The sequence below is a fragment of the Rhodamnia argentea genome, chromosome 1, assembly GCF_020921035.1.
Source record: "Rhodamnia argentea isolate NSW1041297 chromosome 1, ASM2092103v1, whole genome shotgun sequence".
In the NCBI taxonomy this organism is placed as follows: Eukaryota; Viridiplantae; Streptophyta; class Magnoliopsida; order Myrtales; family Myrtaceae; genus Rhodamnia; species Rhodamnia argentea.
The window spans coordinates 13,473,284-13,485,266 of NC_063150.1; the positions used below are offsets into that span (position 1 = coordinate 13,473,284).

An 11,983-nucleotide genomic window follows, 5' to 3' on the forward strand; every position below is an offset into this window, starting at 1 on the left:
TTCTCTAGGGATGAGTATGATTCAAGGACGGAACCTGGAATTGGATCCGGGAGAACTTGTCCGATTTCGGGTTTCAAGGTATGTAGGGTAGATTCTGGATTTCAAAAATTGGAGAACCTGTTTTAACGAGTTGGTTCTAGATTCCAATAGGTGGAACTTGGAACATACAACCTATAACTTGTAATCTACAACAAGCTTTTTTTTTTCTCGGTATATATTTTTGCACAATTTCATGGTATCCGATGATGAGTGTGGAATCAAGAACTACTAATTTGAGCTTTCATTTTTGGCAATATTTATGATCGAGACTTTTACTTCGTTGATGTTTCATATTTATTCCCATGTCTAAGATGAGTTGTAGTGAGTGAATTGTAGCAGCAAATGATGATCATTAAAGGCGATAATTCACTACAATCGTCCAATAAATAATACATGTGGAATGTGAATAGAATTTGAAACTTGTGACATGGTAGGTTTTAAGTTCTAGGGTATGCGTAGTAGGTTATAGATTCCAAAAAATGAGGAACATATTCCGATAAGTAGGCTATATGTTTCAGATAATAAATGTACGGAATCTCAAACTGCTTACCCTTAACTTTCTCCAATAACAAACGGAGTTAAATATGATCCTTTTCTTGGGCCAAGTTTTCCTCCATTCTAATTGGGACGAAACCCCATCCGTCATGGGTCATAGATATGAACGAAACTTCATTTTAGTTTTATCTAAATTTGCACGTGAATGTTTATAACTTGTAACTCACCAATAGAAGAAGCCTGATTTGAGAAGATTTCTTTCAATCATACACGAGATGAGACGGAAGAAAATATTATCCCCCTTTTTTTTCCCCCTTCGGGGGAAAGATGAGATAATCAATGTGAAACAAGAGAGGGCCCAAATTTTGCCATTAGAAGCTCGTGGGGTGCCTGATCTTAGCGTGAAGATTGCGGGACTTCCCTTTTCAAGTCTTGCAAGTGCTGCAAACCTGTCCACAATAGAAATCACTTAAAAAAAAAGCAATAAAGTTAGTGAACAGATGAATAAATCACATGATTAATTTTTTTTTTGGGTCGAAAAATTGCATGATTAATTAAAAAAAATATAGTTTTTTTTGTGCTCTAGAATATAAAAACATAGTTCCAAAACTATTAATAAAGAAGGCAAAAAAAAAAAAAAACTGAACTCCATCTCAGTCCTCCCCACCAAAAAAAAAAAAAAAAACGAAAAACGAACCGAACTCCATCGCCTTCACTTGCTTTTCTATTCTTCACACTATCTCCATGGCCATCACTATCTATCGTCTCTCTCTCTCCCTTCCGTCTTGAGATTGTGTTTGTCTGCAAGTATGTATCTGAGCTAGGATCACAGTCCCCTCCCTCCCTCTCTCTCTCTCTCTCTCTTTCTGAGCTCTAATTCAACTGAAACCCCAAATTCTCCCTCTCACCTGTAAGAATTATGAACCAAGTGATCATCTTCTTTCTAGTTTTGGTGGGCTATCAGTGTTCACCCCATATACCCTCTCTCTGATTCTCTCTTTTCTTCCTCTTTTCTTGATCAAGGAAGCTAGGTGCATAGTTCGTTCCCTCTCATTCTCATGGATGAAATGTACGGGCTCTACGGCGGCGGCGGCAGCGAGGAGTACTCGGAGAGGGCGCTGATGTCGCCGGAGAACCTGGTGCTGCCGTCGGAGTATCAGGCATGGCTGTGCTCGGCCGGGTTTAGGGATAACCGAATCCCCATGTACGGGTTCGGGTCTGAGGAGTTCGTGTCGTCGGCTTCGGGCATGTCCGAGACCGCCTCGGTCACACCCGACCAAGAGGATGCGGCGGAGACGGCGATCAAGTCCAAGATTAAGTCCCACCCTTCGTACCCTCGCTTGCTCCAGGCCTACATCGATTGCCAGAAGGTGATGATGATGATGATAGCGATGATGATGACGTTGAACAATTTTGTTGTGTTTCGTGAGGGCAACTCAAACATGAAACCAATATCACCATAGAATTGATCATCATCCCTTCTGTTCCGAGGATTAGATTTTGGTCACTTGGTCCCTTGAGAGAGAGAGAGAGAGAGAGAGAGTTCATCTTTTAATTCGGGTTGACTAGTCTTCAGCTAGTACTATTTCGAGCCGACCATTCCAAGTTCATGGGTTTATTCCTCGTAATTTGGTGGGAAAGGAGTGATTTTTTTTTTCATGTCCAAGCTATTTGCGAGGTTCAAGTTCAAGATTCTGAGTAATACTACCATTTCCTGAGACTTTTCCTTTCTGGGTATGTTCAGGTGGGAGCACCACCGGAAGTGATGGGGTTGTTGGACGAAATCCGGCGAGAGAGCGGCGTGTGCAAGCGAGACGCCGCCGTTTCCACGTGCCTTGGTGCCGATCCTGAGCTCGACGAGTTCATGGTACACAAAACTCTCTCTCTCTCTCCGTCTCTCTCTCTCTCTCATTTGATTCTGATATACATCAAGTCGAAGTAGTGCGAAAACGGAGGTGAACTGGTGCAGGAGACGTACATCGACATATTGGTGAAGTACAAAGCCGACCTCGCGAGGCCTTTTGACGAAGCCACCACCTTCCTCAACGCCATCGAGATGCAGCTCACCAATCTCTCCACTTCAACACGCACAGTCTCCGGTCACTCTCTCTCTCTCTCTCTCTCTTCGTTTCTTGTTTCTGTTAATAATTAGGACATGATCCACTTTATTTCCTTGATATGTGTGAGCTCTTCTATTTTGGGGTCGTTCCTCCTAATAGTAAACAAAGCTCGCAAGTCGTTAATGTTCAATGGCGGATGATTTAAAAGCTTATACCGATGCAGAACTGTACGTAATATCCAAACACATGCTCGCTAATGAACAACAGAAACCCTAGCCTTGGAAGTGGCGAAAGTGGTGGTGGTCGTAGATTAGCGACTGTTTCACGCTCAGTTTCTTGTTTGCCTTTTGGATTTTGTGACGCTGCTTCTGTTCTTCTGGGGGCAATTTCCTTCTTGCTGGCACATGGTCGCCGTTGTTGCTGTCTGTGTCTTTTCGTTAGCTTTTTCTTTGTTTAAGCAATGACTTGTGTGATCTTCTCTCGTGACGATGAGGTGAGAGGAGGCGTCGCAGCGATCGACCCAGTAAGAGAACAGTATCTGAGTTCTCTTTAGTTGTTTCAGTACTCTTCTCCTCTGTGTTGTTTCTTCCTTTGTCAGAAAATTTAAGAGAGAAAAATTTAAGGAGAAAGTCGAAAATCTTTTTCGTTTATCCGGGTGGGGAGTCTTTTAGAGATTCTGATTGTGACGTTTCAGAGAGATTTGAGATGCATGACATGCTAAATAGTGGCTGTGTAGTTTCATCACAGTGGGTCTGAGATTGTTCCTTTCCGATGAACTGCTTGTGTTTAAATTCCTGTGTAATTTGACCAAAAAAAAAATTCCTGTGTAATGGGTTCGTATTGTCGTTTAAGTTTCCATTTTTCTACATTGGTTGGTGTGTGGTTCCAATGGAACCACATGTTTTACTGATGATTCAAGAATACCAGCAAAATCTGCTGTGCAAACCACAGCATATTATTGCCAAATAGGCTTTTTTGAGAATGTAGTAAGGAACCATGTTGCCCTATCTTCTGGTTAGATGATAACCCACATAGTCCCTTTTTTTTTTAATTAATAGACGACTAGGTAACTAGTCTCAGACGGAGTTTGGGGGTACATTACACCAGTGATGATCTTAAATACCCTTACTAGAACCCAAGTACTATGAAGACTGCTACAAATGTACTTTTCGCGATCTGAGGATGCCGGCAAGATTAATGTATAATGTGATATACTAACTGGGTTCCTGTAGAACATATGTTTTGGGGGTTGCATCAATCGTATATCGCCAAGCATCCTCACTCACCACCTTAACCAAGAAAGAAATGCCTGAAGAAGGAAAACTTGATTTAGGTACATGTGATGCCATTTACACTTTAAAATCCAAGCTCTAGAGCTCAGAGATATGCCCCATTGCATAAATGAAATGGGCCTGCCTTTTGTTAGGAGATGATGTCAATAGCCTGTAACGATGCTGGTCTGGTCTGCTTGGCTTTAAAAGAGCTTCAAGTTCCAATGCAAACATGAAACATGTACGTGGTGGGGGTATAAAAAAAATAGACAAAATATCAAGTTGCACGAATATTGGAAATTGTCTTACAGCTCACTGTCATCTACAGCAATGTGTCATTTACAGCTCCCTTCATGCTGTTTTCCAAAGTTTTGATAATTTGTAAGACATTCTTCACACCACATCTTCATCATTCACAACAAATAGATTTGCATCAGAATCTTTAAGGGCACGTGAAAATAGATCATGGTCGTAGCTTTCCCAAAAGGGTCTCGTTTTTTGGCTCGGCAATGTGGTCATTCTCTTTTTGCTTCTCTCTGATACATCCAATATCTTTTCTGGTTTTGTGGAGTTCTTAACAGATCGCTTTCATGGCTGTCTGTTGCTGTCTATTCCATTAAAATAGTAACAACCTTGAATGAAAGAAGTAGACTGACACAGTGAAGGTTTTTTTTTTCTTTTTCTTTATCTTTGATGATACTTGCTGCATATTTTAAGTTGTTCCTTTGTACTTTGTAAGTATAAACGTATAGATGGAAACTGAGAAAATGTGCTCTCTTTCGAGCATTTCTACCAGAGAAAAAGCTGCTGTTAGTTCTGCTATGCACATTGTGGGGCCTGTGCAAATATATATATGGTTATAGCAGCCTTAGATTGTGGAAGACTGCGAAGATGCGTGTACATGATTTCCGAACAAAAAAGAATTGGTAAAAGTTCGTAGATCATGGTGATCTGGTCGATTATAGTTGGCAACTATTGTTGTTTATTGCTTGCAAGTACATTTGCCTTTTCAGTGATGTTTGCCATCGGTCTCTTGCGTTTCTTTTGCTTTCTTTTGCGTCTCAAGCAGATTCCAGTTGGTGATCTTAACTAGATTTTCCAAGGTGGAGAGCAACGTGGGCTCTCTCAAATCATATTTAATATTAAAGATCGAAACTGAGAATTCAGTTCATAGGCAGAGAGGAGAGTGCAAGAGGGCTATTCAAATATGTCATTTATTCTTCTGCCTTTGTTTCTTGCATGTGCATTTTCAAAAGAGCAGTGTTAGATTTTCAAAATGCTTGCGAAGACTTGTACATTAAAGTTTGTTTGATAATGCATTCTGACACGCTTTTTGTATCGAGCATTATTAATCTGCAAAATCCACCGTATAAGTTTTAGTAACTCTTGATGCTTACAAGTTAAGATGGAAATGAAAATACATGTAGATAAGACCTTAATGGCATAGATACAAGTGGACCTTTACATTAGTTAAACCTAGTTTTGAAGTATGAGAAGACAAATTTTAACGTATAAGCAGAGAGATGTTCTTATGGTAAATCCTGATGAGGGACTTGTCAGCCTGACTGGGCTCTTCTAAAACCTATTTCACATCTGTCCATGGATGACTGTTTTTGTCTTTGGAGAGTGCTTGTTCTCTGCTGACTTCTCTCATCCTCTCAAGCCCAAAAAAGATCGATCTTGTGGCTTAGTAGGAAGTATCCAAGTTCAATATGTTTTTCCCCCTTTGAGTGAGATTGCTGTGCATGTGCAAGAATCTTAATATGAAGGGAAAAAATTCTTGCTTGTTACTTCAATGATGGTCAAAGAATATGTCGAGTGAAGGATGTAGGTCTCAGCATTGATTTTCAGTAAGTTTTTAATTACAAAATGGATCAGAAGTACCATGTATGTTCACGCATGCGATTATGTCGATTTCTGGTTGTTGCATGTGTCCATAGCGATATATGACCAGTAAGTTCCACAGTTTCGGCTTTGTAGTGTTGCTTCACAGTGTTGGATTGATGTGCTTGGCAAAATTCATTGTGGATGTGCTCTGAGTAGTATTGGACGGATTGTGTTAGAAGATAGATGCTTTTCAAGAGAAGGGTATGACACAAGTTCACCACAGATTGTGCTGTAGTTGTCGTTTCTTCTCTTACTACAAGAGAAGAAAACTAGGGGCGCTAAAAAAGAAATACAAAGGTTGAGAAATAAAAGCTTTATAGGAGCTGGCACCCTTTGGACTGTTTTGAACTCAGCCTTGGGGTGTTTCTGGTTTGAAATATTGGCAAGAAGTGCTCCGTTTTGCCAAATCCCTGATCGTAGAGGCATGCTTGTGTCCTACATGTCCTCTTTCTTCAATTACATGTTCGGTCGACGGAGTTATGTATTCTGTCCCGTTATATTCCTGATAGATACCTATTCCATCCGAGGTTTTTTTTTTACTAGGTTCTACTAACTTGTGATGTTAATATGGCTATCCCAACTTCATTCACTCTCTTCTTAGCCTGGCCCAATTAGGAGAGCTTTAGTACATGCTCTTCTTCGGCATTTGGAGAGTTTCCTTCTGGTCGGATCAGGGAGAGAATGTTAGACTTGATCCTTTGAGTGCCCTGGGGGAATTAATGAGATTCACAATGCATACATACGGCTATTAGGCCAACTGTTAGTCTTCGCATTCTTCACTAAGAGTGTGGTCACTTAGGATATATTTGCATTTTTTCTAATTAGGGTTTGCTCGTGTTATTTGGCATTTCTAAATATAAAGTTGGTTTCTGTGTCTTTTTTTTTAATAGTGAAACTGAAAACTTAGTCATTTTTGCTTTGTTATACGAAAATGATTCTAAAGAAGGTAGGTTCCCGAACATTGAGGTCAATGTTCCATAGGTCATGACAAGATCATAATTGGTCGACTCTATAGTGGGGAGCTAGCATAAAAATTTACCGCCATGATCTCCCTACTTAGCATATGAGGTCCCAAGGATGGAATCAAGCCCACAACCTCCTGAGCCAGAAGTATGGGAATGCCCTTCCCACCGGATCAATCCCCGGGTGCGTGTCGGCGCGTCATCTTGTGCCCAACTTAACTTAACCTGACAAGTAGATAACCCTGAGCAGTAAGAATGAGCCTCGACGTACGAATTTCAAATTTGGAGGGGGCACGGTTTGTATGAGTACAGCCAAGAAGTCGGCCTTACTAGCTGCAAGTGAGTGGGACGATTTATATGACATAAGAAGTGATAAATTAGGGCAGAAGGACACTTCAAATGTCAATATTGATGTATAATGCTCATTTTGGTGTTAATATTTTTTTTATCACTTAAGTGTCAATTTTTTTTAAAACGATTATTTAAGTATCGATTCCAGTGAGGTTAGTGAAATTTCTTACCCTTGGCAATAAGCGATTGTTTTTTTCTACGATTTGACACTAAAATAATTTTTTTCTGGATTATTTAAGTATCATTTTTTTAAAAATAATTATCTAAGTGTGAATTCCATCAGAATTTCTTGTTGTCGGTACTAAATTGATCATTTTTTTTTTGATTTGACACTTAAGTGATAAAAGAAATTATTGGTATAAAAATGAGCGTCGTATATAAATATTACCACTTGAAATGTTCTATTGCCGTTAAATTAGTAGAGGTGGAATGGGACAAAAAAGGACAAAAGAAAAAAAAATTAAGGGAAGAGAAATGGAGAGGGGGGCATAGGAGTGAATAATTGGGGAGTGGGCACAGGCATCAATGAATGGATGAGGAAAAAGCCCCGGGTAGAGCGGGTGGTCGAGACTTTCACATGGACTCCCGCAGTTTCCGCTGCCACACTCCCGCAGCGCCCCCCACCACCACCGCCACCACCTCCTCCACCTCCTCCACCACCAACCACCACCACCTTTTTGCCTATTCGGGATTCTCGTGGGTGGGACCCGCCGATCTTCGGCCCCCACCAGCCATCACTGCCCCCTCCACCACACGTGTCTCTCTCTGTCCTAACTCCTGATTCGGTGTCCCCGCCCACCCTCCCCGGGACCCACCTCCCCCATAACACCCCCTAGCCCGACATCTTCTTTATATGCATAAATGATTTTCTAGTGCATGTGGGGGAAAATCGTTCGCATGTTTGAATTTTCCTTAAGAAGGGGGCTGTGTCTTGTATTTTCTTCCCGAAACGTCGGATAGGACTATGTGTATACATAGATAAATCGGGGTCTAACCCAGTTTCTTTAGATGGGGTAGGCTGGATTAAAGTACGAGCTTCTTATAAGTTGTGCTTGAGAGAGAGAGAGAGAGAGAGAGAGAGAGGGAGCACGCATGCGAGCAAGCCTCGAAATTCCTAGGATAAGTTGTTTAGAGAAACTCATGATGATTCTCTTTCTCGATCTCGATCTTTAATTCACTTTTTTTTCATGTTAAGATTCATTTCCCCCGAATAGGAGAGACCTTATCTTGTGGTCCGTCCCACCCTTGCGAAATAATTATCTTCGGAATTTTGTCTAGCGCTATGTCCAACATGGACACATCCTATCTAATTTTCCTATGTAGGCAACTAAACGTGACCTAGGAACCCACTTTGGTGGTGGCATGGCAGCCGCACGAGTCCCCCCCTTGCTTGGAGATTGCTCATGGAAAGTGTAAGTTGGCACCATTCGATCAAGGTCGTAGAAGATAAATTCAAAACTAGGGCATGAACGAAAGTTTCCATGGAGGTCATAAGAGACTTAGGAGCGAGGCTTGAATCTAGGGTTTGGACCGTGGGACAAGAACATGCTTACCGTTTGCCCCACCCATCCAAAGGGTTTTCTTTGTTCGCAACGTAGAATGGTGATGTTATTCTAATCTTATGCGCGGATTTGGTGGCTAATTTCATTTTCCCTATCTTGTTCTTCTTTCTTTGTCTTCTCTCCTTCTATCCTCTTTTTTTTCTTCCTTTTCTGTTTCTTTGTGATTCGGTTCTTCTTCCTTTTCGCCTGAGTAGTAGCACGGTGGATCCACCATGCCACTCACCGTGGCTGCGCGACGCGCCGGCCTGCAACGTGAACCCCTCGCCCTCTTCCGCTTGAGTTGGGCAATGTCCCTCTCTCTCTCTCTCTCTCTCTCTCTCTCTCTGGCGGAGGTCATCGGCCTCCATAGCCTCGGGTCGGGGCTCAACTGGATCGGTTTCACCTTAATCACGCCGGTGGTGAGTGGTACTAAGAGGTGGCGATGGCGGTGGTTTACAGATTTTTATGGTGAAATTGCAATCCCTTCAATAGTAATAACGAGTTGCTACGCACGTAGGTGGTGGTCAAAGTCAAACCCCTAGGGGTTAGTGGGCAGGGGTCATAGTGGGCCAAATTGGCCCCACATGCTTTAGCTCCTACAACTTAATAGTGGGCCCACATGGGGATGGAGAAGAAGTGAAAGGCCGTGCCTTGCGGGGATATCTAATCTCCTCCCCTGCCCAGATATGATTGATTTGACGGCCGTACCGCCTTGTCTCCCCTCCATTTCCCACGCGCGCTCTCTCTCTCTCTCTCTCTCTCTTTCACTCTCCCGGACTGGACGTTTGACACAACCTTTCACTGAGGCTTTTGTCTCCACGTTTTCATTTACCCCTTTTTCTGATCTTTTACAGTAGGGGGTGTGTGTATGATGTGTACGTGTGTATCGTGGTTGATTATACAGTGAGATTTAACGGTATTTGATTGGCTAATCCTTTGTGTTCAAATGGGTGAAGTGATAAATGTTTCGGCATTTCCTTGATGCATGGCATCCTGGTCTGGCTTGATATTCCGATTTGATATATCGACGAAAGTATCGGACTACTATGACGCTTCACGGCTAGGCGGGTGCTCCTCGGTTGGCGGGAGCACCTCCCCTTTGTGGCCGACACTGTCGAAGGTGTGTAGTTCACGAGTGCCCCCACCATGTGTGGAGGCTTTCTGGATCTGGGCCCTGGCCCATTATCTTGTAGTATCGCCAAGCTAGGTACTTTGCTTTGTTTTGGTACCTCTTTTTCTCTCTCTCTCTTTTTGGTCCAAAAGCTCAGCATGGCGCTTCTTCTTTTTGCCTTTCTTTTGAGCTGAGAAAAGCTCAATATGGCACGTACTGTGCAAAAGAGAAACTACCAATTCCGTGTAGTATGTACTACTTGTCTGACTAAGTCACGAGTGAAATGCATCATCTTCCACAAATTATTGATGGCTATAGTCATGTATCAAAAGGGTGCTTGGAATCTCAGGTTCTGTTGTAGGGGTTAAGGATTATTCAAAGTGATAAAGGATGAATTGGCATGAATGACATTTAGATTTGTCGGAGAGCTTTTACATCTCAAGCATTGTTGTTTCGGTTTCCCGTTTGGAAGTTGCTGGAAATGATGACATCAATGTAATTTGACAGTCGATTTGCATAGTTTATAAGGCGGTGGTGCATGCACAGCAAGTTAAAGTTCTTCCATCTTTTTTACTTCTGTAGATGGTCTACAGATTATACTGTATGCTAGCAGCTGTGTTGGGTTTGTGTTTGTTCAAGCTGTTGATGAGAATGTAACTTGACTTGTGGTTGTAGTACTAGGGTTGCATAAGGACACTCAGATTACAATAACTTGGTTGGCAATGTCACATGAACTTCCAAACTCTTAATACGATGTTTGTAAGACATACTTTATGCCAAGCTGTGTAATATACACTATTTACCACCACTAGGACAGTGGGATCAAAGTATTTGACCCAACAACTTGAAATTGTAATTCCTAATGATAAAACTGATTGCCAGTTCAATCGAAGCAAGTCATGGCGTCTTATATTTCATGTTCACGTTCAGTATTTTGGGTCACCTGTTGCATCGACATCACTAAGGATTGATGATCTTGTTTGATGCAATGTTCGGTTCGATGCTCGTCTCGGTTTTTGGTCCTTATTGAACAAATTTGGTTTGTCTCCAGTGAGGTCAGTTACACTTAGCTACATGTTTCTTGTGACGCATAATGAGTTATTCATTTGGGATAAATGTAACGACCGTGATTCCTGAGATTTGCTCGTGCAATTGTTTAGCAAATGAAGGCGATGCGTCATCGGACGAGGACTTCAGCGGCGGGGAAGTGGAGGCACCTGAGTCTCAACCGAGGGGCGAGGACAGAGATCTCAAGGACAGACTCCTGCGCAAGTTTGGGAGTCATATTAGCACGTTGAAGCTGGAATTCTCAAAAAAGAAGAAGAAAGGGAAGTTACCAAAGGAGGCAAGGCAAACACTGCTCGAGTGGTGGAACGTCCACAATAAGTGGCCTTACCCGACGGTAACCCCCGATATTCGAACTCATACTTATGTCCAACCTACAAATAACCTAGTCAGAAGATCTATTGATTACTTGTTTTCGCTATGTTATCATATGAATATGCAACATCAATTCCATTTTTCTTTGTTCGATACTCAGAAATGCAATTCGAATCTTTGTCGATTTGAATGTCCTTGATCATAATGCTCTCCTTTTGTTGGACTTTGATGCAGGAAGCCGACAAGATTGCGCTGGCCAAATCCACTGGCCTCGACCAGAAGCAGATAAACAATTGGTTCATAAATCAGAGGAAGCGTCATTGGAAGCCCTCGGAGAACATGCAATTCGCTCTCATGGACAATCTTCCTGGGCAATTTTATGCGGCTGATTGAGGTGAACTGGATGTCGTGCTTGCTCCGACATTAGGTGATCACTTGCTGCTGCGCTCATGTCGTGTCTTTGTGTACATCACATCCTTTGCAACTCTCTAATTCCCCCAAAAAAGGGGGAAGCCATTGTGATTTTACATGCTGTGTAATTGAACTCATGCAAGACTGTTTAACAAAATGTCTATATGACTTAAAATGTGTGATCTTTAGCCGCACACAGCAACGATCACTCTAACCTATGCACTACTGGGTCGATAACTGGTATTCTTAGTCAATATCATCTTGTCTAAAAACTCTGCTGAGGCAGAATGGGTGACAGATTCACTCGTGGCCGAGGTCGATCAATATAAGTTTGTAAAATTCGCACTTCATAGGGAATAGGGGATTCAGAGTTCAGTGCCAAAGTCATCTTGGTAGAGAAGATGATTCGTATGGTACTGGTATAAACCATGCACACAGAGAAGCCCGAGTATCTTTGCTTCGTCATCTATGTCCT

At 42.1% G+C, this 11,983-nt stretch overlaps 1 protein-coding gene across 3 annotated transcripts; it reads left to right on the forward strand.

Moving 5' to 3' along the window:
• The first annotated feature begins 1,234 nt into the window (after positions 1-1,234).
• Positions 1,235-11,710, forward strand: LOC115751360 (homeobox protein knotted-1-like 6). Of its 3 annotated transcripts, none has more exons than XM_030689251.2 (6): positions 1,235-1,444; positions 1,558-1,904; positions 2,279-2,401; positions 2,504-2,633; positions 10,878-11,119; positions 11,332-11,710. In XM_030689251.2, the coding sequence occupies exons 2-6, from the start codon at positions 1,593-1,595 to the stop codon at positions 11,488-11,490; spliced, it is 966 nt and encodes a 321-aa protein (XP_030545111.1). In that variant the 5' UTR covers positions 1,235-1,444; positions 1,558-1,592; the 3' UTR covers positions 11,491-11,710. The 3 variants fall into 3 exon arrangements, with proteins under 3 accessions (XP_030545111.1, XP_048127119.1, XP_048127109.1); XM_048271162.1 differs by having other exon boundaries at positions 1,562-1,904; XM_048271152.1 differs by having other exon boundaries at positions 1,566-1,904.
• Positions 11,711-11,983: the final 273 nt, after the last annotated feature.